The 27,790-nt window shown below is 39.9% G+C and overlaps 1 protein-coding gene across 9 annotated transcripts in view; it reads left to right on the forward strand.

The window, feature by feature from the left end:
• Window positions 1–27,790, forward strand: part of ITSN1 (intersectin 1) — a 257,189-nt gene that overhangs the window by 106,929 nt on the left and 122,470 nt on the right. For all 9 annotated transcript variants that reach the window (XR_001715152.4, XM_016947143.4, XM_016947144.4 and 6 more), the window contains exons 6-14: window positions 1,012–1,191; window positions 2,679–2,775; window positions 6,180–6,280; window positions 12,797–12,860; window positions 16,921–17,058; window positions 18,767–18,882; window positions 23,112–23,374; window positions 25,787–25,936; window positions 26,026–26,166. Coding sequence is in view for 8 of the 9 variants with exons in the window: in XM_016947143.4 (XP_016802632.1) it covers window positions 1,012–1,191; window positions 2,679–2,775; window positions 6,180–6,280; window positions 12,797–12,860; window positions 16,921–17,058; window positions 18,767–18,882; window positions 23,112–23,374; window positions 25,787–25,936; window positions 26,026–26,166 (1,250 nt within the window). In the remaining variant the exon portion in view is untranslated. The remainder of the gene's footprint in view (window positions 1–1,011; window positions 1,192–2,678; window positions 2,776–6,179; window positions 6,281–12,796; window positions 12,861–16,920; window positions 17,059–18,766; window positions 18,883–23,111; window positions 23,375–25,786; window positions 25,937–26,025; window positions 26,167–27,790) is intronic.

Consider the following 27,790-nt stretch of genomic DNA (forward strand, 5'->3'; position numbering starts at 1 on the left):
GGCGGGTACCACCATGCCTGGCTAATTTTTAAAATTTTTTGTAGAGATGGAATTTTGCTATGTTGCCTTGTCTGGTTTTGGACTCCTGCCCTCAAGAGATCTTCCTGCCTTGGCCTTCCAAAGTAGTGAGTTTACAGGCATAAGCCACTGTGCCCAGCTGGAAACATTTATTTTTGTTTTATCATTTCTTCTTTATTGGTTAGAATATTTTTGTATAAAGATGCTTCCAGGGCCAGGCACAGTGGCTCATGCCTGTAATCCCAGCACTTTGGGAGGCCAAGGCAGGTGGATCACCTGAAGTCAGGAGTTTGAGACCATCCTGGCCAACATGGTGAAACCTCATCTCTACTAAAAATGTAAAAATAGCCGGGCGTGGTGGTGGGCACCTGTAATCCCAGCTATTCAGGAGACTGAGGCAGGAGAATCACTTGAACTCGGGAGGTGGAGGTTGCAGTGAGCCAAGATCACGCCACTGCACTCCAGCCTGGGTGACAGAGCGAGACTGCATCTCCAAAAAAAAAGAAAAGAAAAAAGAAAATAAAATGAATAAAGATGCTTTCCCCATCAAACATGTGGTTTCCCTGAGGTATAATAAACATAGGAAAGGCAGATTGCAGTTTGATTTTTCTACCTTTTATTTACTAGTTTTCAAAGTAGTAAATTGATTGCCTTAGTGTCCTCCTTTTTTGACCAGTTAGGATTTTATTTATTTTTAAATATCATTTTGAACTCATGGATTTAATTATATTTGAGCCTTTAAGTCCACTGCAGTTATTATTCTTTTTGATTCTCATCTTGTTTGTTCTGTCTTCAGGTTGAGTCTTGAGTCCTTTTGATGTGATCCTTGACATAATTTTTGTTACTCTTTAAAATGATTAACTTGAAGCCCTATTTTAATTGGAATATATTACAGCTGGAAAGTGATTTTCTTTAAGCAGTACTGGGTTAATTATTATTCAATGTTGAAACGTGATTGGATGTGAATGGTGTTGAGCTGTTTTTTCTTCATAGGTATGGGAGGTATCGCCAGCATGCCACCGCTTACAGCTGTTGCTCCAGTGCCAATGGGATCCATTCCAGTTGTTGGAATGTCTCCAACCCTAGTATCTTCTGTTCCCACAGCAGCTGTGCCCCCCCTGACTAACGGGGCTCCCCCTGTTATACAACCTCTGCCTGCATTTGCTCATCCTGGTATGTGACTTGCTGAAACCATAGGCTGAATTTTTACTGCTTGTATTTTGCTGTTCATTATTAAAATCTTTTCTCTTCACGTTCTGATTATGTTTAAATGATATTTTAGTCCAGAGGAAAATATCTTTATTTTTTTCACTTGATTTCACATTTTTTCCACTGTATTAAATGGGATATGTTAGTGTGGAGAGAGTCAAAGAGAATTATAGATTTCTGGGTACCACTGTGGACAAAGGTGAGCTCAGCAGTGAAAGTCACAAATGTAATTTTCTTTCAAGGGCTGAGAAGAGCAATTGAAGTTGAACTGTAGTTGAACATTTTCTATTTTTATGTATCAGTTACTACTTTTCTTTAGCCACTATGAATTGCTAATAAGCAAGCCAATCCCCTAGGAATAGAACTATGTTGGGGGTTGTGGGAAAGGATAAAAAAGAACAGTTTATACTATTTTATGGTATTACATGCCTGCTTAATTGAAGGAAAGGATTTAAAAGTTTCTGGTTTAATTAATTCCACTTTGAGACTTTATTAAGTCTTTTTTCCTTTAGTTAAAGTATAAAACTGTAGATGTAGATAGCCTTGGTCTAACATCTTAATGAATTCATATCAATATGGAAAGTATTATTTTTAAAGTACTTTGACTACATCTAAGTAAATTCAGTATTGACGACATGGGTTTTAGCATCATACTTGAAACATTTCTGCGCCTTTGGCCCCCTGAATTTGTTGTATATTTATCAGGATATATATTTAAGTTATGGCCAAATAAGCTAAATGTATCTCCTTTTTTTAGATTTTTTCTTGTCACATGTAGTTCATCTTGCATATATGACCATGACTGTGGACATGATGGTAGCCCAGAAAGTGTGTGCAGTTGTTTTTCCAGGGGCATAAGCAAATCCACACACTCTGAGTCTTCTATTCTTTTGTGGCTAATGGCAAATGTTGCAAGTCATTTGCCATCAGGCAAGAGTGAGGGAATGTGGCTAAGACGCAGTGTTTTTTTTCTGACACTCAACTGACCAACCCCAGTGATAATCAGACACAAAAGCTGACCTTCCCTAGTGTCACATGTTATCTGGCCAAGACTACAGTTTGTGACTTCTTGGCTCTTACATCTGGAACTAATACTTCAGCTCCTTCAGTGCAGTGAAAAAAATACCATTTTATATATTTAAGCTGTTACCTCTTTAACTGTTGGAATAGGTCCTATAAAATGTGATACAAAATGTTTAATGAAGAGTAAAATTTTATGGAAATCAGCATTACTACATAGTAAGGTGATTTTCAGTAGAACAAGTAAATCTAGAAACCTTTTTGGCAGGAGGACAGAGGGTAAGGAGGGAAAAGCTCTTTTCAGTCTAGGCTGGCAAGAAGGGGGAATTATTTCTGCCTCAGATTTGTTGACTGTGCATTTTAATTTTTGTAAATTGGGGAAAGTTTCTTATCTTTGTAGAATTAAAATTATTCAACATTTATTTTTACAGCAGCCACATTGCCAAAGAGTTCTTCCTTTAGTAGATCTGGTCCAGGGTCACAACTAAACACTAAATTACAAAAGGCACAGTCATTTGATGTGGCCAGGTAAGTTTGCTTGTTTTTAAATGGGAAGTTTGGTTAAGGCCGTTACCTGATTAAATCATAAATTTGACCATGAATCATCTATATTCTTTTTGTTGTTGTCATCTTTTTTGTAGGCTTTTGTAGAGTGCTAATAATAATTTTCTTAATTTCTGGATAGTGTCACTAGTTTTTATCATTAATTTGTTGCAGAGATGAGAGAAATCAAGGACATAACATTTCCTTAAAGGCTTTGTGTATTTTTTTTTTTTTAAAGAGGATAACAAATGGATAGTAATAAAATGTTTAAAAACAGTAAGATAAAATTCTGGGTATAAGGGAAAAAAGCAAATGAACTATTTTATGTGTTTATGATTTACAAGTTTATGTATAAAATTTTTGTATGAAGATTGGAGTTATAGTTGGCTTTATTTTTAATTCTATCTCAGATAATCTTGTGGAGTTTATATGGGTAATTAGTAAAATCCTATTAAAGACGATTTATTATGAAAAAAATTATCCAGATAGTGGACAATTCACATTAATCAAATGTGTGGCTCAATTTTATTAAAGCTGACATGACATTATTGCTTATGTTTTGGCCAACCTTGGTTTCAATTATTACCTTTCATATTTTTATTTTACTCCTATGTTTTACCCTTGCATACTGCTACATTAAGAAGAGAAATTAAGTCTCTTTTAAGCCATCTCAGAACTTTTGGGCCGGGTGTGGTGGCTCACGCCTGTAATCCCAGCACTCTGAGAGGCTGAGGCAGGAGGATCGCTTGAGCTCATGAGTTTGAGACCAGCCTGGGCAACATAGGGAGACCTTGCCGATACAAAAATTTAAAAATGAGATGGGAGGATGGCTGGAGCCAGGGAGATCGAGGCTGCAGTAAGCTGTGATTGTGCCACTGCACTCTTGCCTGGGTGACCCTGCCTAAAAAAAAAAAAAAAAGCTTTTGGAATTTATCCTGTCTTATGTCAGTCCTCACTAGAAATTGTTAAGTGAATCAAGTCATTTTCCCACTTTCAAGAGAAAAGCATGTTGAATATAATTCAGTGATGCCTTCATTACCTTTTAAAAATGATTTAAAGAAAATCCATAAACTGAAAAGCACTGTGCCAACAGCTTTACATTAACTCATTCTTCCCCATGAGATGATTCTGTTACTCTCTGTTATAGATGAGGGACAAGCTCAGAGACATTATGTTACTCGTGCAACACAACGTAACTCATAAGTGACAGAGCTGAGTCAAACTGAGTTATGTCTGATTTTAAGGCGTGTGTTCTTAACTATGCAAGTTTTCTCTAAAAAACTTAATTGTAGGATACAGGTATTTATTTGTGTTCCATTTAATTGCGGTTTTACCCTTAAGATGCCTGAATTGGGCATCTACTTTGCCAGGCACATCATTAATCCTATTCAACCCCATAGCTACCTATGCAGTAGATGTCTCAAGATGGTGCATGAGGAAGCACACCCAGAGAAGCTCTAGTCCTCACCCATAGTTTACAGCTTAGTGCTTGGTGGAGCTGAGAGTTAAACCTATATCATCTTACACTAAGTTCCTTTTTAAAAAAAATTCTCCTGGGCTGAGTGCAGTGGCTCACGCCTGTAATCCCAGCACTTTGGTAGGCCAAGGTGGGCAGATCACAAGGTCAGGAGTTCGAGACCAGCCTGGCCAACATGGTGAAACCCCGTCTCTACTAAAAATACAAAAAATTAGCTGGGCGTGGTGGCGGGCACCTGTAATCCCAGCTACTCGGGAGGCTGAGGCAAGAGAATTGCTTGAATCCAGGAGGTGGAGGTTGCAGTGAGCTGAGATCGCAGCATTGCATTCCAGCCTGGGCAACACGGCAAGTCTCTTTCTTAAAAAAAAAAAAAAAAAAAAAAAAAAAAAAAAAAAAATTCTCCTATACCATGCTGAAGTTTTGAGTTTATTATGACTTTGCAGAAGCAATTTTGAAATCTGCTTTATTGATTTGTGACATTAGAATGAATAAACTATCAGTATTAGCAAACATTAGTGCTATTGAAACAACTGTTTTATGTTGTCACCTTTTTAATAACTTAAATTTCTAGCCAATTTTTGCAATGCAGTATTGAACTTTTGGGTACATCTTCATGAGTTTTTAGTCTATTTAAATTCTCAGGAATTTGGCAGAAAACTCTGATGTGATAAGTGTAATCTGGGACAACTTGTGTATGTAACACCCAACATTCCTGGCGTGTAGCAACTAGATAGTTAGCTTCTTGACAAATAGGTGGGAGTTGGAATCAGCAAAATATTAGTTAGTTAACATGAGAGGGTTGGTGCAGAAGTACCCACAGCAGAATAGATCATGGTAAGTGTTTTTTATTAAGAAATTCATAAAAATTGAAAAAGGTGAATTCATATAAGTACTTCTCGAGTGTTTGGGAGGTATTTCCTATACTTGAACTGTATATAATAGGTATAAGTGCATAGATAACACATGGAAATGATGATTAAAAAGTTCAGTATTTCAGTAAGATTGTGCTTTTACATGTTTAAAATAGATATTTTTGTTGAAGTGAAATTGCAGACAGAGCATTAGCTGTAATCTGTCCTGGAAGGGGAATGCCATTTTTACTGTCTGAGCTCAGCCATTGGGTTTAATTCAGATGTCGAAGCTTAACAAGCCATTGGTACCAGTGTGATATTTGTGTGGACAGTGGCATCTGAGGAACTAATCACTAAGGAAGTGTAGACGCAGCCTAACTACTGGCAAGTGTGTCCTTGGGCCAGCTCAGGATTGTGGCACATTGGCAAGGAGAGATCAGTATTGGATTGTAGTCGAGAAAGTGAAGCTGTCTCCATTCCCACTCTGCTTATGTGTGACCATGGAAATGTTCTGTTCTCTCTCTCTCTCTGGGAAACTGTCCAATGGGTCTGAATTTAAACTTACCAGAATGGAGTAATTTCACTTCATTAAGAAATGGGTCCTGTATATTCATGTATAGAAAGTTAAAACATTTTGGAGAATTAGTACCTTTAAAGGCAGTTATTGGTTTGCTTTTAGCATTGCTTTTTAACCAAAAAAGAAGTGTTTTAGAAATTAGAATAGCCTGGACATTATTGTATTACCTCAGTTACAAGAGGTTTTTCATACTTTTATAGAACCTTTAAATTATTATATATACAACTTGAAACAGCCTCTCAGTCTATTGTGTTTATCCATGATTCTGGAAAAATAATTATCTATTTGAGGGAAATGTTTATGATCTTAAAAATGGGAAATACCCATGGCAAAAAAAAATCAGAAATAGTGATAATAAAATGAATAAAATATGAAAGTTAGATATGATTATCTAGAGAAGTTCTTAGTTTACTGTCATTAAGGAACTTTACCAGGCTGTTCCTTATGGATAATCCTCTTTCTCTCCTTTTTCTTTTCCCCACAGTGTCCCACCAGTGGCAGAATGGGCTGTTCCTCAGTCATCAAGACTGAAATACAGGCAATTATTCAATAGTCATGACAAAACTATGAGTGGACACTTAACAGGTATTTACAAATAAAAATTAGTGAAATATGATCTTTGTTTTCAGTGTAAACTGTTTCTAGATATTGGGTCGTAGATATTTTCCATGTCTGTGTGCTTATTTCTTGGCAGTGTTTCCATTGTCTCTGTTATCTCATGTTCTTATCCACTGATAACTCTTTACATAGTTATATCATTCTCTCATGCCCCATTGCTTTGTGGTAAAATGGAATATAGACCAGGGATACTCCTGTATGCTGAAAGCCACTGATATGCAAATCAAGGCACTAGCAAAGAAACACTTCTTTGAACAAAAACTAGCTTCAACTTCTGAAGTCCAGCTTTGAACTTGATGAACTTGAAGCTGTCTGTTCACTAGGTTAGAGTTGGAGGCAGCAGGCAGGGTGAAAGCAGGGAGTTGAGAACATGGCTCTGTCACTGCCTAGATAGGGCTCACCACTTTGGATATTTCTTTATCTATTAATATAAAAGGCCAGAGTTAACTTAGGTGATCTCAATGGATTTTTTTAAAAGAAGAATGATTCTGTTATCTACGTCAGAAGGATAGACAGGAATTTTAGCATACTGTTCAAAATTTTTCTCACGAAGGTTTAAATACTTGTTAGAAAGTTATAAAGAAGGCTGGGTGCAGTGGCTCACGCCTGTAATCCCAATCCCAGCACTTTGGGAGGCTGAGGCGGGTGGATCACCTGAGGTCAGGAGTTCAAGACCAGCCTGGCCAACATGGTCTCTACTAAAAATACAAAAATTAGCCGGGTGTGGTGGTGGGCACCTGTAATCCCAGCTACTGAGGCAGGAGAATTGCTGGAACCCGGGAGGTGGTTGCAGTGAGCCAAGATCATGCCACTGCACTCCATCCTGGGCTACAGAGTGAGACTCTGTCTCAAAAAAAAAAAAAAAAAAAAAAGAAAGTTATAAAGAAAAGTATAACTTTAATAAAAGAAAATAGAGACCTCTGATATGAATATTAAATGATAAAGGGAAAAACTAACTGCCCTCTGACAAATATGAAAGGAAGGGAAAAAAATTAGGTTTCCTGTGTGGTGGAGTGTGGTAAGGGGAGGATTATAATCCAAAACACTTTTAAGAAATGATTCTTACTATTTTTTCCTTGCTATTACTTAAAATTGCAATTTTTACTCCCAAAAGAAAAAAGGTATCTTATGTTTAAAAATGTCACAGTTGGACGAGATTTTGAAGGGTTCTAATCTAATCTTGAACTCTGGTCCCTTTAAGGATCTCAGCAGTCACCCCAAATAAGCATGTATTTATGTTTGAATGGGTGACTAATAAATACACACAGATTCTTGATGTGTCATACTGCCTCATAAAGCAGTAGCTGTCAAAACCAGCCTAGCTTATGCAGGCTCTGCTTTTTTTTTTTTGACATGGAGCTTCACTCTTGTTGCCCAGGCCGGAATGCAATGGTGTGATCTCAGCTCACTGCAGTCTCCACCTCTTGGGTTCAAGTGAGTCTCCTGCCTCAGCCTCCCAAGTAGCTGGGATTACAGGCATGTACCACCACGCCCGGCTAATTTTGTATTTTTAGTAGAAACAGGGTTTCACCATGTTGCTCAGGCTGGTCTCAAACTCCTGACCTCAGGTGATCCACCCACCTCAGCCTCCCAAAGTGCTGGGATTACAGGCATGAGCCACCACACCCGGCCCACTGAAGGTATATTTAATAATGTATTTTTAAGTACTGTTTTACATGGTTTGTTTGACACCAGTGCTCCATACAAACCCAGAACTACATTGCCAATGAATCCAAAAATATTTCTTGAAAACGTTGGTGTTTGCTATGAGTTGATTAAAATAGTATTCAGTTGAGACATTGATTGAGAAATTCTCTCTTTCTTGGTAGGATGTGTGTTTTATGAATGATATGCAGTATCTACATTCCAAATATAATGACCCAGGCACTTGAGCATTTAGAACTTTTAAATATCTGAGGCAGAAAGTAAAATTTGAAATATACTGGAAAGAAAGCAGATTTTGATATTGTTTATCTGCATACTTATTGCTACTTTGATCCAGCAAGAATTTAAGGTGGGAATTTTACTTTTGAGCCAGACCTTTGTATAGTCATGTCAAGTAGAATAATTTATTACAGTAAATTTTAAAATGGGAATAAACAATAGAAATTTAATTTTTTTTCCCTTTATGTACTTAGGAATCAATATAAAGTATGTTTTATACTAAATTAGAATGTTGATGGAAACAGCTGATTTGTTGAGGTGGATGGAACATAAAGGTCATTGTCTTGATCACAATTATAAAAATAATTTTATGAAGTCAGAATCCCCAAAGCAGTTCACTCAGCTGCAGGAGAAGCAAAATATCAAGAAAGTTGAGAAAAGGTTTCAGAATATAACATGGCCCAAAAGAAATATATAATTTATATTTGTAATCTCTTGTTTTTCATCCTTCTTGCTTTTGTTTTTTGTGGGTTTTTGTTTTCAGGAGCTAAAAAGCACTTCTTTTCTTTCTTTTTTTGAAACAGAGACTTGCTTTGTTACCCAGGCTGGAGTGCTGTGGTGCGATAGTAGCTCACTGCAGCCTTGAACTCCTGGGCTCAAGCAATCCTCTCACCTTAGCCTCCTGAGTAGCAGGGACTAATTTTTTAAAAAAAGTTTTCTTTAGAGGTGGGATCTTTGTTGTCCAGGCTGGTTTTGAACTCCTGACCTCAAGCAGTCCTACCACCTTGTCCTCCCAAAGTACTGGGATTATAGGCACCCAGGCTGAAGTACAGTGACATAATCATGGTTCGCTGCTGCCTGGATTTCCCAGGCTCGGGGGATCCTCCCACCTCAGCCCGCCAGTAGCTGGGACTACAGGCATGTGCCATCATGCCCAGCTAATTTTTTGTATTTTTTGTAGAAACTGGGTTTTGCCATGTTCCCCAGGCTGGTCTCGAACTCCTGAGCTTAAGCGATCTGCTTACCTCTGCCTCCCAAAGTGGTGGGATTATAGGCGTGAGCCACCGCGTCTGGCCTTAACAGTGGCACTGTTTACCCCACTGACTATCTGGGTTGATTTAGCCGATACATCCTGTTGGACACCCTGTTCTTCCTTCATGGCTTGATGTGTAACTGTTGCATGCCCTTAAAAGAGACAGCCTTATAAAATAGAGAGGGGTCATTCTTTAATTAAGGTTATGTAAGAAGCTCTAGAACTCTGGTATTCCTGTTAATAATGCTAGCCCTTCTTCTCAAAGATATTTTATTGTTGCATTCTGAAACAATGAATATGCTATTTGGTAATTCATCTATTAATCAGAAAAGCTGAAGTCTTAGTCATTGTTTTAAATAAAGCTCATTTCATGTAGTTACTCTCTCCTTTCTAGCCATACTTCCCTGCCCAAACATGGATGCCAGAAGTGGGGTTTGTGTGCTTGGGATTTCTGGTTTTATTCATATGTTCCCTTATAAGCCAGTACTCCAAAACCGATATCCCTTTATGTACCTAGGTTTCCGCAGAAGAGTTCTGTGCACTCAAAGCTCAACTGTGTGTTGTCCAAATGTGCTAAGATGCTATCTTAGCTGTTGCTGATCTATTTTTAATATTTTGCAACATTGATTTAGGACATATGTAGACAAATAGTAGAATTACAAGAGATAATTGTGATCTTCTAGTGTGGGGATTGGCAAACATTTTCTGTAAAGAATAGCACAATAAATATTTTAGGCTCATAGGTCATATGTTCTCTGCTGCAACTACTCAACTTTGCCATCGTAGCATGACAACAGCCATATGTCATGCTTATATCAGTGGATATGGCTGTTTTAATAAAACTTTGCTTACCAAAACAGGCAGTGGGCCAGATCTGGCCTAAGGGCTATAATTTACCAATCCCTGTTGTAGATTATTTTCCTCATTTCACAGATGGAAGAACTTCATTTTAGAAAGTTAAAGTAGTTTTGTTAATGTCACATGCCATTAGGGAGTCAGGACTAGAATCCAAGTCTCCTGATATCCAGGTTTAGAGCTAGTTCTTCACATTTATTGTTAGGCTTTTTATGTGTAATAGATAAAATATTAACTTCCTTTTTTATAGTTCTGGAGTAAGGGCAGTTGTTACAAGTGTAAATTAAATCACCCACTAAAGTTTTGTTAATTCTACTTTGTTACCAACATTCTAGATACAGTGTTACAGACTAAAGAAAGTGATGCCTGAACTTTGCTCATTCCATTGTACCACAGTCCTTTAGAATCTTCACATGAATTCAGTAGATTGTTTTTTATTCTTAGATGCTCCCAAAACACACATGTGCTCATGTACGCACACACATCCAGCAGGAATGTGTTCATATATTCACCAAAAGTTAGAATGCTCACTATTAATAGTAGCCCTAATTGAAGACTAACTGAATGCCTGTCAACAGTATAATGGACAGGCTGGGCACAGTGACTCATACCTGTAATCCCAGCACTTTGGGAGGCCAAGGTGGGTGGATCACGTGAGGTCAGGAGTTCGAGACCAGCTTGGCCAACATGGGGAAACCCTGTCTCTACTAAAAAAAATACAAAAATTAGCCAGGTGTGGTGGCGCATGCCTGTAGTCCCAGCTATTCAGGAGGCTGAGGCAGAAGAATCATTGAACCTGGGTGGAGGAGGTTGCAGGGAGCCAAGATGGCGCCACTGCACTCCAGCCTGGGTGACAGAGCGAGACTCCATCTCAAAAAAAAAAAAAAAAAGAAAAGAAAACAGTAGAATGGACAGTGAATTAGGATGTAATGACACAATGATACACTGCATAGCAGTAAGGATTAATGTTCTACAATTCTACATGACAATATATTGAGCAAAATAAGCCAGGTGGAACAGCGGACAGGCTATTTGGTTAGAAGTTAGGCTACCTTGGTGGTAGGTGAGTCTAAAAGAGAGGCAAATAGGGGCATCTGGGGTGCGATTATACTCTCTTTCATGACCTCCATAGTGTTTGAGTATTTTCACTTTGGAAAATTAATTCAGCTGTGTACATGTGCACATGTATATATCCACATGTATCCGTATGTGTGCTTTTCTGTCAGGATTTTATATGTAAATAAAAGTTGAACTATTGTCAGTAATGTTACCTGCCATTAGAGCACCTCTCATGTGCTAATGTAATGCTAAGCTCACTGCCCCAAAGGATCATAGACCGGTTTATCTGAAATGAGCAAACTAGGGTCCAGACTACCTTGCCCAGTCACTCAGCAAAGTCTAGACTAAGCCAGGACTAGAGCCTGCAGCTCCTTGGTTCCCTGACCTCTACTGCTGGCCATGCAAAAACACATCCAGTTTTGTGGTTTTTGATGAGGTGACATTTGAATAATGAAATAGCAAAAAGCAAAAACATATACACCAGAATCTTCCCAACAAAATTGCCACAGCCTTCCATTCCTCTGTCCAGCAGTCTTCCTGGGACCACATCTTGAGAGGCAGTGCTGGAAAGGAAGATGTATTTATTTCTCCCTCTCTGACTGTAGTTTATTTAAACTGAGTCTCCTACTGTGTGTTTGTCTGATGTCTAAGGCCACTTTCATACCAGAAGTGAAGATGTTTATGATTATTTTAAGAAATGAGAGCTTATTTTGAGAGAAGAGTAGAAATTCCAGGAATTCTTCTTTTTTTTTTTTTTCTTGGCTAACATAGGAAATGTGTTTTGTTTTGTTTTTTTAATTGAGACAGTGTCTCACTCTGTTGCCCAGGATGGAGTGCAGTGGTATAATCTTGGCTCACTGCAGCCTCCGCCTCTAGGGCTCAAGCGATCCTCCTACTTCAGCATCCCGAGTAACTGTGACCACAGGCTCATGCCACCATTCCCAGCTAATTTTTTGCACTTTTGGTGGAGATGGGGTTTTGCCATCTGGTCTTGAACTCCTGAGCTCGAGCCATCTGCCTGCCTCAGCCTCCCAAAATGCTGGGATTACAGGCACGAGTGACCACACCAGGCTGGAAATGTGTTTTAATCCTGGCTATTAGCGCTTCCTGCAACTTTTTTTTTTCTTTTTAAGTCTGTTTAGTGAAACAGTTTCCCGGAGATCTCTCCGAGGTCCCTTCCTCCTCTAAGATTCTCCGAATCTTCCCTGAATTTGCCTGAGGTTGAGCAGGGTGGAGACAGCAGGTGGTAGCAGCGGCAAAAGATGCGGAGACAGCAGGTGGTAGCAGCGGCAAAAACTTAAAGAGAATAACTTTCAAGTTTGTAAATAAAGCCCAATACAAATAAAGATGGTAATGTGGTCAAAAGGTCAGGTTATATTTTGAAACTCTAAATCTTTCACATGGTCATTCTTTATCAAACATCCATTTAACAAAAATTTATTATGTGTCAGATGCTGTGCTCTGTGTTTCTCCTCTTTTTCATTGGGGCTTAATTTCCTTTTTACAAAGCCCCTGCGGTAGTAGCAAATGTTATTTAAAGCATTGTGATTGCATGAGGTCATGGAGTAGTCCACATACGCAGAACCCTGGTCCTCCTGTACAGTGAGTATTTGCTGACTCATCTGTATGTCCTTTTCCTGGTTCCTGTTTAGGTCCCCAAGCAAGAACTATTCTTATGCAATCAAGTTTACCACAGGCTCAGCTGGCTTCAATATGGTAAGGAATGAAAAGTTCTTTGGTTTGGATAAAGTGGAAACTTGCTTAGATTGGTGTGGCCTCATGGGTTTTAGATTAATACCGTTTTTTATGGGGGAATATGTAGAATTTGCTTAATTTCAGTGAGTTGTAATGATTGCCTGTTTTATAATACTATTTCCCCTCTCAATTTTGAAAAATACAAAAGCAGATTAATACAATAAATTCTGAAGGAGTGATAATACAACTTAACAATTCTCAACTCGTGACCAGTCTTGGCTCTCTCTTTCTTTGATTTCTTTTTCTTTTTTTTTTTTTTTTGAGATGGAGTTTTACTCTAGTTGCCCAGGCTGGAGTTTAGTGGTGTGATCTCGGCTCACCGCAACCTCCACCTCCCGGGTTCAAGCGATTCTCCTGCCTCAGCCTCCTGAGTAGCTGGGATTACAGGCATGCACCACCATGCCCGGCTAATTTTGTATTTTTAGTAGGACAGGGTTTCTCCATGTTGGTCAGGCTGGTCTTGAACTCCCAACCTCAGATGATCCACCCGCCTCAGCCTCCCAAAGTGCTGGAATTACAGGCGTGAGCCACCATGCCCAGCCTCTTTGATTATTTTAAGTCAAATCTTAGTTATATAATTTCTACTGCAAATATTTTAGCTTTTATCTTCAAAAGAGAGGGATTTTCCTTTTTTTCATTCATTATTACTATTATTATTATTATTATTACTTTTGAGATGGAGTCTCGCTCTTTCATCCAGACTGGAGTGCAGTGGTGCCATCTTGGCTCACTGCAACCTCCACTTCCCAGGTTCAGCCTATTCTCCTGCCTCAGCCTCCTTAGTAGCTGGGACTACAGGCATGAACCCCCACGCTTGGCTAATTTTTGTATTTTTAGTAGAGACAGGGTGTTGCCATGTTGGCCAGGCTGGTCTCGAGCTCCTGACCTCAGGTGACCTGCCCACCTCAGCCTCCCAAAATGCTGAGATTCCGGGGGTGAGCACTGCGCCTGACCGACTTTCTTCTTAGCACAGTCATAACAGCAATAGCTCACCTAAGTTTTTCAGTAGTCATCCTTACCATTAAATTAATCAGGGAACGTTCACATTCCTTAGAGTGCCTCAGAATGTTTTTATAGTTCATTTGTTCAGCTCAGGACTGAAATAAGCCTATATTTTGCAATACTTGATTTTTCCATCTTTTATGTCTCCTTTAATCTATAAATTTCCCCTTGTCTTGTTCTCTGCTTCTTTTCCCAAGTCCCCCAGGCCGCCCCCCAACCAAAAAAAAAAAAAAAAACTCCGTTAAAAACAAACCACATCATTTGTCCTGTAGTTTCTTAATGACTTAACTTTTGAAGAGTGCGTCACTGTGGGATTGTCTAATTTGTTTCTGTATTTCCTGTAAATTGATAATTAGATCTAGAGCAAAGTTTCTCAACCCCAGCACTATTGACATTTTGGGCCCGATAAATCTTTGTTGTTGGGGGATGTCCTGTATACTGTAGGATGTTCAGTAGCATCTGTGGCCACTACTCACTGGATGCTAGATGCCAGTAGCATGAGCTCCACACCCAGCATGACAATCAGAAATGTCTCCAGACTTTGATAGATGTGCCTTGGGGTACAAAATCTTCCCTGGTTGAGAATTGCAGATCAGATTTGATTTTTTTTTTGTTTTGTTGTTTTGTTTTTTGATAAGACTGTGCCAGAGAGGTCTCTGTGTACTCTCCTCAAAAGGCACATAATGTCTCTATTGTGTAATGATTTTGAATAGCTATCGATGAGCATTGCCTGGGTCCTACAGGCTTCCTTAAATTTAAATGTTAACTAGAATGGTTTCTTAAGAAGTGTGCATGTTTATAGCTGTATGTTGGTGATTGTCCCTGGAAAATAAACTTTGTCTACAAGACTCACTGCAAAGTTCGTGATTTTCTTGCAGGCCACATTGATAGGGTTGTTTCACAAATGATCAAGCTCTAATGCAGCTTCCTTTGCCCTTCTCTTCCCTTCTGTTTTTTATGAAAGAGCTTGCCTTTGGCAGTAGACTAGACCAGTTAATAAACATCTTATATCTTTGACACACCCAGAACTCTTTAAATCGGGGTATTGAACAGTATCCTAGGGCCCCCTGAAATATAAACTTAAGATCTAACATTAATGGAGGTTGGTTGACAATTTATTAGGTTGTTCTCATGATACCAGATTATATCGAAATATTTATTTTAAATTTCTCATTTATAACTTATCCTATTTGAGAAAAACGCTTGAGGCTTCTTCTGTTAGAATGTTATATTCTGCTGCTACACACTAAAAAAGATATTTTAATTAAATGCTTATAATCATAATTTAGGTAAGTGTGGTGAAAAAACAAGAATTTCAGCCACCTTCTAACTGGTTTACCTAGGACTGGCTAATTGTGAGACACAAAAAGGAACAGAATAAGGAAGAGCGGGCAGGGGTTTCATTTTATTTCATTTGCATTTCTTTTTAAAACTGGGTATCTTGCATATGGGAAGGGCAAAACTAGAGGAACAGAAAAAAGATCAGCAGTTGCCAGGGGATGGGGGCAAAGGAGGGAGTTGCTACAACCAGACGTGGAATTTTAGGTAGAGCTGACACTATTCTGTATGTTGTGGTTCATGTTTGTCAAAACTCTCAGACTTATACTCTAGAAGGTGTGCCTTCTACTTTATGGAAATTATAACAAAAAAAGTTTATAGCACCTAAGGAAATTTCAGAATTAAGGTTTCTTAATTTTTGGCATTGGCAAAGCCAGTTTCCCATTGCATTTGTCCTGTTGACATTCTAGGGAATGGATGTGTTGTCATGTATCTTCTTTTGATGGTCCAGAAATTGTTTAGTAAAATCACATTCTTGGACTTGCCAGGAAAATGTTTGCTATAATTAGCTACTTGGGCAAGTTCATTATGAAGAATGATGGAGACTGAATCCTGAAATTGAGGAAGAGGAAACACTTTGACCCTGTGGCTGGAGTTCATAAAGATCCACTGTGTAGGCCTAGATTAAGGGGTGGCCAGCTCTGCCCAGTGGGCTGAATCTGGCCTGCATCTGTTTTTGTGAAGAAAGTTTTTATCATACAAATAGCCATGCCCATTCATTTATATGTTGTCTATGGCTACTTTTCTGCCAAAATGACAGAATTCAGTATGATAAGGATTGTATGTCTTATAAACTGTAAAATATTTACTACCTGACCCTTTACTGATAGTTTGTCATTTCCTGGTCTAGAGCAGAACATTTAACAATATTGAGCTGGGTATGGTGGCTTATGCCTATAATCCCAGCGATTTGATAGGCTCACTTGAGGCCAGGACAGATCAGCCTGGGCAACACAGTGAGACCCCCATCTATACAAAATATTTTAAAAATTAGCTAGGCATGGTGGCGCACACCTTGTAATCTCACGTTTGGGAGGCTGAGGCAGGAGGATCATTTAAGCCCGGAAAGGCTGTGGTGAACTATGATCATGACTGCAGTGAGGCTGCAGTGAGCTGTGATCATGACTGCAGTGAGGCTGCAGTGAGCTGTGACCATGACTGCGGTGAGGCTGCAGTGAGCTGTGACCATGACTGCGGTGAGGCTGCAGTGAGCTGTGACCATGACTGCGGTGAGGCTGCAGTGAGCTGTGATCATGACTGCGGTGAGGCTGCAGTGAGCTGTGACCATGACTGTGGTGAGGCTGCAGTGAGCTGTGATCATGACTGCGGTGAGGCTGCAGTGAACTGTGATCATGTCATTGCACATCAGCCTGGGTAACAGTGAGAGCTCATCTGTTAAAAAAGATACATGGAATATGAGTGTGTTATATTTTAAATATGCAAAGGTTGGGGAAGAGTATCATTATAATCATAGCATTTGTTGAATGAGGAACACTGTCCCAACTACTTGTAATTTTATCTTTGCAGCAGTATAAAATAGGTACTATTTTGACAAAATGAGGGACAAAGAGACTCAGTTGGCCTGTGGTCAATAAGAAAACATAACTTTTAAATCACTAATGAATAGTAAAAAGCATGAATTTTCATGAAACCGGATTACAGTTAACTTTTTGTTGAATAGGAATCTTTCTGACATTGATCAAGATGGAAAACTTACAGCAGAAGAATTTATCCTGGCAATGCACCTCATTGATGTAGCTATGTCTGGCCAACCACTGCCACCTGTCCTGCCTCCAGAATATATTCCACCTTCTTTTAGGTAAGGAACATGGGCTCTGATCAGGAATTGTATGCGGAGTATATGAATTCCAAACTTGGCTTTATTGACTATGTGTCTTACCTGATTTTCATCCCTGACAAGGAAACTAAGTATCCGTGAATTCTAGAGACTCTCATCTAGGTCTATGTTAATCTTGGGCCCATTTTGTTCTTCAAAGTACTTGAAGTATATTAGTGAAACAATGAAGTAAAACATCAAAAGATTGTTGATTTTCTACCAACCTATGTCATCAATGCTTACCAGAAATTTTCACAACAGATGCCAGCAGCAAGAGAGAAACTGCATGAGCCTATGCATAGAGAAGAAACCAAGGAGATCACACTTGTGAATTCCACACATTTCAGTGGTAACAAAAGCTGCCAGCAATGTAGAAATTATAATCAGGAAGACAATTAAAGAAAATTACCCTGGACTGAAAGACAGTCTCAGTAAAGATGTCAAGAGAGTCACATGAGGTCCAGTATTATGACTGGCATCCTCATTTACATCCATGCATGCATGCACACGCTGCCCAGGACAGCTCTGTCTCCTGGCTTTGAACATAAAAACTGAATATGAGATCCTACAAGTACAAAGGAGAATGAAAGAAAGATTAAGATTTCTGACCTGAGTCCTCAAACTGCAGGAAGGACTGGGGCAAAATCCCCTTTAAATGAAGAGAAATAGAGCCATTACTGTCAGCACACACGTGGTACAGGAGCAAGCTGAGGAAACTGTGACTATGTAGGAAGCAACAGGTAGCTGAGGCACTTTGCCTGTGAAATCCCACAACTGCAACATTGGAAGCTGATAATAAATGCGTAAAAAGGATTGGGAGACGGTTTAAACACAGCAAAGTTAAAAGTGTAAAGTGGGGAGGGTGGTGCGGTGGCTCACGCCTGTAATCCCAGCACATTGGGAGGCCGAGGCGGGTGGATCACTTGAGGTCAGGAGTTTGAGATCAGCCTGGCCAACATGGTGAAACCCCGTCTCTACTAAAAATACAAAAATTAGCCAGGCGTGGTGGCAGGTGCCTGTAATCCCAGCTACTCTGGAGGCTGAGGCAGGAGAATCGCTTGAGCCCGGGAGGCGGAGGTTGCAGTGAGCCGAGATTGCACCATTGCACTCCAGCCTGGGGGACAAGAGTGAGACTTCGTCTCAAAAAATAAAATAAAATAAAATAACATAAATAAATAAATAAATAAAAGTGTAAAGTGGAAGAAATTAGTAAACAAAGTGATTTGTTTTACGAACTATATAGACATTGCATGTGTTTCTTAGGGGGTGAAATGGAGAGATGGGAAAGGGAAGAGAGATGCTCCTAGTGAGCTGAGCTGCTGATCTTCCCTTGGAGGAATTTAAGGTTACTTGAGAGGGCAATGGAAATAGCAGCTCCCACTTAGTGCTCACCATGTCCCAGGGATTGTTCTTACCACTTTTTGATTATTAACTACTTTCATCCTTTGGAATTGTTTCAATTTTGGTGGTGATTCTTAAACAAGCTTGGCACTCAGAGTCTGATGACATTCAAATATTCATTAAAAAACTCTTTGTAAATAGAGAAGACCAAATCTTTATATTTTCCTTACTGTAAATGAAATTTGCTCCATGGCATGGTAAAATCTTTAAAAATTCTTCTTCATAACTTGTCCAACTCCACCCAGACAGCTCTGTGTGAATCTATTTTTCTTTTTCCCCGCAATTGCAGAAGAGTTCGATCTGGCAGTGGTATATCTGTCATAAGCTCAACATCTGTAGATCAGAGGCTACCAGAGGAACCAGTTTTAGAAGATGAACAACAACAATTAGAAAAGAAATTACCTGGTAAGGCAGCCTTTATGTTGAGTTAAATCATTTAGATTAAACGAAATTAGAGATTTCCTATCTCTAAGACAAAGATAGAGGTAAACATAAATTTAGTTTTTGACATTTTTGCCTTGTAACTTAACTGACCTTAGTCGGAGATAATTGTTAATTAAGCTTGTGGATTTGGGTCTGGATAGAGAAATAAGAACATTATGCACTCTGCTAATGCACGTTGTTCTAACTTGTAACTTGAAATCTGATTATAAACTGCTAAACAAAAATTATGTAAATGTTATCCGTAGAATATACAACACTAAAAACTGATGAGTATTAAGGTGATTGCTTAATACCACCAGTGCAGAAATAGAAAATCAAATCATCTACTGTTATTTTCTCATGTTGTTATAAGAGAATTGGAAACTCCTTAATTGCAGGAACCTATTTTAAATTTAATGTGAACCTATTTTATTTTATTTATTTTGTTTTTTGAGATGGAGTCTCACTCTGTTACCCAGGCAGGAGTGCAGTGGCGCAATCCAGGCTCACTGCAACCTCCACCTCCCAGGTTCAAGTGATTCTCCTGCCTCAGCCTCTGGAGTAGTTGGGACTACAGGCACATGCACCACGCCCGGCTAATTTTTGTATTTTTAGTAGAGATGGGGTTTCACCATGTTGGCCAGGCTGATCTCAAACTCCTGACCTCAAGTGATCCACCTACCTCAGCCTCCCAAAGTGCTGGGATTATAGGCGTGAGTCACTGCGCCCAGCTGAACCTATTTTAAATAATCCTCATTTACAATGATAAATCCATCATACTATTAAAATATTCTAAGGTGGCTATGAATTATTAATGATGAGATGATAATGATACTAAGAAGCAAATGAAATTATGGAGTCTTTTATGATAAATACTTTGTCAGTGTCATTTTGCTGCATTTAAGATGCTCAGCAGTTAATTGGTCTGGTGAGAACACTAGCTGTCCCAGTTTATTGTCTAAACTAAATTACCTTTTGTTCACTGATGAAATACTATTGGAAATATTTTACGTGCAAGCCTGCATGTTGAGCAAAGAATCTAAATGTTAATACATGGTTCATACTTTCTAGAAACTTTAAAATATATTAGAGGATTTAAGACATCCATATAAGCAATCACTTCAGCAGTATGTGAGTGGGATAAATTCCTGGAGAGTATTATAGATGCACAACAGACCTCACTTATGGTTGGTTGGTGTAGACTGGGGAAGGTATGAGGAATTAAATGTCTGTGGAAGAGGTCACAGTTGAGTTGAGAGTTGAAGATGAATAGGGTCACCACAAGTGGAAGTGAGAATAGTTCAGGTTTTGATAACAATGAGAATGAAATTTCAATGGCAGATAAGGACAGGAATGCTTGGAATGCAGAATTTTCTTTTTCTGTTTTTAGTAGACATTCATTTAAAATTTTGAACAGGAAGCAACATTATCAGAGATTTCATTTGTGCATTCATTCCTTCAACAGCCGTTTATTATATGCCTCCTACATACTAGGAATATTGCCAGATGCTGGAATTAAAAAGATGTATAGAGACTTGGAGAGTTTTTTAAATTGAGATGAGATTCACATAATACAAAATGTACAGTTTAGAGGCTGTCTTAGTCTGCTTGGACTACCATAACAAAATAGCATAGACCGGGCAGCTTGAACAGTGGGAATTTTATCTCTCACCGTTCTGGAGGCTGGAAGTCCAAGATCACGGTGTGCAGATTTGGTTCCCAGTGAGGGCCCTCTTCGTAGCATGCAGACAGCAGCCTTCAGTTTTTTTGCTCACATGGGATTTCCTTGGTTTGTGCATGCAGAGGGAGACAGATCTCTCCTCTCTCTGTTTTCTCTATCTCTGTCTCTGCCTTTTTTTTTTTTTTTTTTGAGACGGTGTTTCGCTCTTGTTGCCCAGGCTGGAGTGCAATGGCATAATCTCGGCTCACTGCAGCCTCCGCCTCCTGGGTTCTAGCGATTCTCCTGCCTCAACCTCCCAAGTAGCTGGGACTAAAGGCATGTGCCACCACACCCAGCTAATTTTGTATTTTTAGTAGAGACGGAGGTTTCACCATGTTGGTCAGGCTGGTCTTGAACTTTTGACCTTAGGTGATCCACCCACCTTGGCCTCCCAAAAAGTGTTGGGATTACAGGTGTGAGCCACTGCGCTCGGCAGTCCCCGTCTTTTTATAAGGATATTAATTTATCATAAGGGCCCCACTCCCAACGGCTAATTTTTTTTGTTTTATTTTGTTTTTGAGATGGAGTTTCGCTCTTGTTGCCCAGGCTGGAGTGCAGTGGCGCGATCTTGGCTCACCACAACCTCCGCCTCCCGGGTTCAAGCGATTCTTCTGCCTCAGCCTCCCGAGTAGCTGGGACTACAGGCATGTGCCACAATACCCAGCTAATTTTTTATTTTTAGTAGAGATAGAGTTTCTCCATGTTGGTCAGGCTGGTCTTGAACTCCTGACCTCTGGTGATCTGCCTGCCTCGGCCTCCCAAAGTGCTGGGATTACAGGCGTGAGCCACCGTGCCTGGCCAGCTAATCTAATCTTAACCTTCCAGAGGCTCCATCTCCAAATATCACATTAGGGTAATTAGGGCTTAAACATATGGATTTTGGTGAGGCGACACAAACATTCAGTTCCTAACAGTGACATTTAGTGCATTCACAGTGTCTTGCAGCCACAGCCTCTCTGGTCCCAAGATACTTTCCTCACCTCACAACAAAACTCCGTATCCATCACTCCCTCCAGCCCCTGGCAACCACCAATCTGCTTTCTGATTCTTGGGATTTACCTGTTGTGGATATTTCATATAAATGGAATCATATATGACTGTTTATGACTGACATCTTTCACTTGGCACAATATTTTTGAGATTCATCCACCTTGCAGCATGTATCATTACATCATCCCTTTCTGTGGGAGGGGGACTTTGATTTTTTTTTTTTTTTTTTTGAGACGGAGTCTGCTCGTCACCCAGGCTGGAGTGCAGTGGCGCAATCTTGTCTCACTGCAACCTCTGCCTCTCAGCTTTAAGCGATTCTCCTGTCTCAGCCTCCCAAGTAGCTGGGGTTATAGGTGCCTGCCACCACACCTGGCTAATTTTTTTGTATTTTTAGTAGAGACTGGGTTTCACCATGTTGGCCAGGCTGGTATGGAACTCCTGACCTCAAGTGATCCGCCCACCTCAGCCTCCCAAAGTGCTGGGATTACAGGTGTGAGCCACTGCGCCCAGCCAGGACTTTGAATTTTAAGATATCAGAGTAGAGGATACCATCTCCTCTGAAATCACCAAAGATGAGCAAGAAAACCAAAACATACTTGCCCGCTTTCATCTCTAATCGCTGACTACAGTACGTGAAGGAAGTCTGTCTAAAGCAGTGAAGTCCAAACAGGAATGTAGGAAGAAGCCCAGGAAGGATGCTCACAGCTGCAGATCTCAAGGCAGAGTGAGAAGCAATGGTTCTTAGATGTGGACCAGGGACTGGCATGCTGCACAGGGTGGCAATGAGTGCTCTCCTGGCCGGCGTTGGTACCAAGGAGGATTGCGTGAGGCCAACACAGAAATGAAATAGACACTGCTGAGGACAGTAAGGGACACGGATGATGGGATTGTAGAAAATGAAGAAATAAAATGGACAAAGTATTAGAAAAAAAAGGATAGAACTGAGTAATCATTCTGAATTTATAATTGATGTGTCAAAGAAGGAAACTGAATAATGGGTTAGAAAAAATTGTTGACTGACTGTGATCTCCATAAGGGTCAGGGCACAGCTTGTTCTTCAGTGTGAAAAGCCGAATGCTCACCTTTCACTCTGCTTTGAGAAATCTTGTTAGAATAGAGGACTCATCAGCACGGTTACAAGGCAAAGGGAAGGAGGGAGAGAGACAGAGACTCATGGTCCAGAAGAGAGGGGGTTAATTCCTAGGGCAAGCTCATGGGAAGAAGGGAAAGGATGGAGTAACAGGGAAGGAAAGGAGTCTGGATGGTGATGTAGAACTGCTAGATAAGGATCTTTTAGAAACAGTGTTTGGCGTGGAGGAGAAGATATAAACAGGTTAGGCAAAGGGGGTTTTCGTTGTGCTCATTAACAAGGACACAGAAGCTTAGGGAGTTCTGGGTTTGGGTTTGTACTACAAGTTTCAAATACATTGGTGAGTTTTCCTTTGAAAAGAGTACGTTGAAAATCTTGAGTTTTCATAGTTGCTGTGTTCCTTGTCTGAAGTAACGTTTGAAGATAAGAAGCGGGAGAACTTTGAACGTGGCAACCTGGAACTGGAGAAACGAAGGCAAGCTCTCCTGGAACAGCAGCGCAAGGAGCAGGAGCGCCTGGCCCAGCTGGAGCGGGCGGAGCAGGAGAGGAAGGAGCGTGAGCGCCAGGAGCAAGAGCGCAAAAGACAACTGGAACTGGAGAAGCAACTGGAAAAGCAGCGGGAGCTAGAACGGCAGAGAGAGGAGGAGAGGAGGAAAGAAATTGAGAGGCGAGAGGTAAGCAGGCGAGAGTGGAGCCACCCCGAGTTAGTGTGCGATCACCCCTTTTCAGAATTATCCAAGTGATCTGTTCACGCCATCTTTGTCTTTTTACAATTCAGTAGTTTTAGTATATTCCCAAAGTTGTGCAACCATCGTCCCTAATTCCAGAACATTTTCATCACTCCAGCTCTTTACCCATTAAGCAGCTACTCCCCATTTCTTTCTCCCTCCAGCTCCTATCATTAATTTTACTTTCTATCTTTCTAGATTTACTTATTCAGGACATTTTTTATAAATGGAATCATAAATATATGGACTTTTGTTTCTGGCTTTCATTTAGCATAATGTTTTCAAGGTACATCCACATTGTAAAATGAATCAGTCCTTTATTCCTGTTTATGGCTGAGTAATATTTCGTTATATGGGTATACCACATTTTTTAATTCATTCAGCAGTTGATGGTCATTGTGGCTATTATAAACAATGATGTTATGAACATTAATATACAAGTTTTTGATGATACAATTTTGTAACAAACCACTGATACCAGTTAAGTGTTTTTCCAGACTGTTTTCTCTGTATACACCTGTATAAAAATATAAAGGTTTATATGGCAGAGAGTGTAAGGGCTGTATAATTTTTTAAAAACCACTGTAATAGTATCATACCAATTACATTGTTCTGCAATCTTTTTTTGTTTGTTTGTTTGTTTGAGACAGAGTCTTGCTCTGTCACTTCCAGGCTGGAATGCAGTGGCATGATCTCAGCTCACTGCAACCTCTTGCCTCCTGGGTTCAAGCAATTCTCCTGCCTCAGTCTCCTGAGTAGCTGGGATTACAGGTGCCCGCCACCACGCCCAGCTAATATTTTGTATTTTTAGTAGAGATGAGGTTTCACCATGTTGGTCAGGCTGATCTCGAACTCCTGACCTCGGGTGGTCCACCCACCTCAGCCTCCCAAAGTGCTGGGATTACAGGCATGAGCCACCGCGCCTGGCCCGTGCAACCTTCTTTTTAAACTCTTTTAAAAATATGTCTGGGACATCCTCCCCATATTCTATGGAAGGCTTCATAAATTTAGCGCCATACCTGGAAAGGGGCTAAGCAAATCTTGTCTCTCTTTCCAATTTTAGTACATTACTGCAGAAGCAACACATGGTTCTTTCATGTGATTGAAAGATAAAAATGAGGAATTTTTCGATGTAAAAAAATAGCCTGAGTGCTGTGCCTCAAGCCTGTAATCCCAGCACTTTGTGAGGCTAAGGAGGGATGATCACTTGAGGCCAGTAGTTGGAGGCCACTGCATTCCAGCCTAGGTGACAGAGCAAGAACCTGTCTCAAAAAAAGAAAGAAACAAAACTTATAGCCATAACTCCTTTTTTTTTTTTTTTTTTTTTTTTTGAGGCAGACTCTCGCTCTGTTGCCCAGGCTGGAGTGCAGTGGCGCGATCTCAGTTCACTGCAACCTTCACCTCCTGGGTTCAAGTGATTCACCTGCCTCAGCCTCCGGAGTAGCTGGGATTACAGGCGTGAGCCACCATGCCTGGCTGATTTTTGTATTTTTAGTAGAGACAGGGTTTCGCCGTGTTGCCCAGGCTGGTCTCGAACTCCTGACCTCAGGTGATCCGCCTGCCTCGGCCTACCAAAGTGCTAGGATTACAAGCGTGAGCCACTGCGCCCGGCCCCGTAACTCCTTTTTGTTCAGACAGACACTAACAAAATTTTAATTTTCAGAATGAACAAAGGCAAACTTTTCTTCAACGTACCAAAAAAATGATATTCTAGAGTATTTATTCAGAATTATTTAATAGACATTTACCATGTGTCAGGTGTAGTTGGATGACCCATGAGTCAGAGGCAATTCCCATAGACTGTCAGATGCTCTGATATGTACTCTATCTAGCAGTCGTCAGAGCCAGTCGTTGGAGGGAGCAAAAGCTTTTGTGGTAAAAAGGAAATGAATGATTAGGAAGGGGGGAGTCGCAGACTTTTAAAACGAGTTAAGTAATAATTTCTCTTTTGGTGGAGTAAAATCAACTCTAGTTTGTTTTTGTTCAGGGGTGTTTTAGTTTGATTTTACTATATAAATTTTCCTTCTTGGCGTGTCAGTAAATAAGAAGGAGCATTTTTAGTTAGCACATCAAGCATTCTTGAAGGCATAGAGAATGGAATTCTAATGGGGAAATAATCCTGTCATCTTACGTAAATATAGTATTATGTAAATATAATACCCAGTTCTGTGTATTCCCTTTATTCCCATAGAAGGAATACTGTATTTTTATGTAATTTTTTGTTTTGTAATGTGATTTCTTGTAATGTTTAATATTTCATCCCTAAAAGGAAAGACTTCCTAGATGCCATTTTTGTGAAAAGACATTGTGTAGTGTAAGAACTGAAAAATAAGTAATTTGTCTCTGTAAATGTCACAGGCTGCAAAACGGGAACTTGAAAGGCAACGACAACTTGAGTGGGAACGGAATCGAAGGCAAGAACTACTAAATCAAAGAAACAAAGAACAAGAGGACATAGTTGTACTGAAAGCAAAGAAAAAGACTTTGGAATTTGAATTAGAAGCTCTAGTGAGTGAAGTTTGGTTATACTTTGGAAATATACTAAGATGGAACCATTAAAAACAGTAATAATTTTTATTATCTTTCATTTGTTCAAGAATGATAAAAAGCATCAACTAGAAGGGAAACTTCAAGATATCAGATGTCGATTGACCACCCAAAGGCAAGAAATTGAGAGCACAAACAAATCTAGAGAGTTGAGAATTGCCGAAATCACCCATCTACAGCAACAATTACAGGTGAGGAAGTATGCCTCTTCAAAGCTATGAAACTGGCCTCCTTTTCTCTAATTCATTTCATTTACTTACTTATTCAGTAAACATTAAGCAACTGTCTTGTACTAGGCACTGGGAAGCAAAAATGAAGTAGACAGGGTCCTTGTGTGAAAAGTAGCCTGTCAGGGAGACAAACTCAGCAAATATTTACTGAGCACTGCTTCCGGCCAGGTGCTTTTGCAGTTTCTGAGGCTACAGCAGGGACAGACACTCTGTCTTCTGGGAGCTTACCCTCTGTTTGCAGGAGGAACAGAGACTAACAAAATAAAGTGTGTACTGTATTAGAAGATGAAAAGTGCTATGGAGAGTGAGTAGGGAAGGGAATAGAGAGTTCTAGGGATAGGAAATGTTGTGATTTTAACTAAGGTAGCCAAGACAGGTCTTTCTGGATGGTGACATTTGAGCAGAGACTTGAAATTAATGACAGGCTAAGCCATGTGGGTATCTGGCAGAGCAAGATCTAGGCAGGGAAATAGCAGTGCCAAAGTCCTGAGGTCGTAGCAGGACTCTGAGATGCCAGTTACAGCAAGGAGACTACTGGGTAGAGCAGGTGGGAGCTGGATCGCACAGAACCTGTAGTCCACCAACAGGACTTTGGCTTTACTGTGGTAATTACAATAAATAAGTACACTTGAGTATTTTAGGGGGTCATATGAGAGCTATATGTATACTAAATAGTTGGAGACACACAGAGCACTTTTAGTAGTTCCGTCTTCATTTTAAAGCCTATCCAAAGTTGTTATAATATCACCTGGTTTGGTATCAAGTGCTGAACTACAGGGGCATCAAATTCATGTAAATATTGCCTGCGGATGATCATATTTGCCTGTGACTCCTTTATGTTAGGCTTTTTCTCAGCATGATGTTTTTGAGATGTGTCCATGTTACTGAGTGAATGACTCTTTTGTTTCTTTTCATCGCTGAGTAGTGTTTCCTTATATGTCCATTCATCTATTGGTTGATATTCAGGTTCTTTCCAGTGTGGAACTTTTATGAATAAAACTGCAGTGAGCATTTATGTACAAGTCTTTATGTGGAAATGGTTTATTTCTCTTGGGTAAACTTTTAGGAATGGAACTACTGTGTCATGTAAGTGTGTATTTAACCCCATAAAAAACTGTCAGGCTGGGCACAGTGGGTCACACCTGTAAACCCAATACTTTGAGAGGGCAAGGTAAGAGGATTGCTTGAGCTCAGGAGTTTGAGACCAGCCTGGGCAACATAGCAAGACCCCATCTCTAAAAAAAAAAAAAAAAAACTTAAAAATTAGCTGGCATGGGGGCGTTCACCTGTAGTACCTGCCTGAGGCAGGAAGACCACTTGAGCCCAGGATATCGAGGCTGCAGTGAGCTATGATTGAGCCACTGACTGCCTGGGCCACAGAATGAGACCCTGTTCAAAAAAAAAAAAAAAGAGAGAGAAAAGAGAAAGGAAGGAAAGAGAACTGTCAAACTGCAAAGAGTTTGTACCATTTTACATTCTGATCATTTAATTTGTATTTCCCTGAAGGCTAATGATGTTGGGAATCATCTTACATGTTTATTGGCGAGTATCTTTTACTGTATATCTTTGTTGAAGTGTCTGAACA

Source organism: Pan troglodytes, chromosome 22 (genome assembly GCF_028858775.2).
Source record: "Pan troglodytes isolate AG18354 chromosome 22, NHGRI_mPanTro3-v2.0_pri, whole genome shotgun sequence".
Taxonomy (NCBI): Eukaryota; Metazoa; Chordata; class Mammalia; order Primates; family Hominidae; genus Pan; species Pan troglodytes.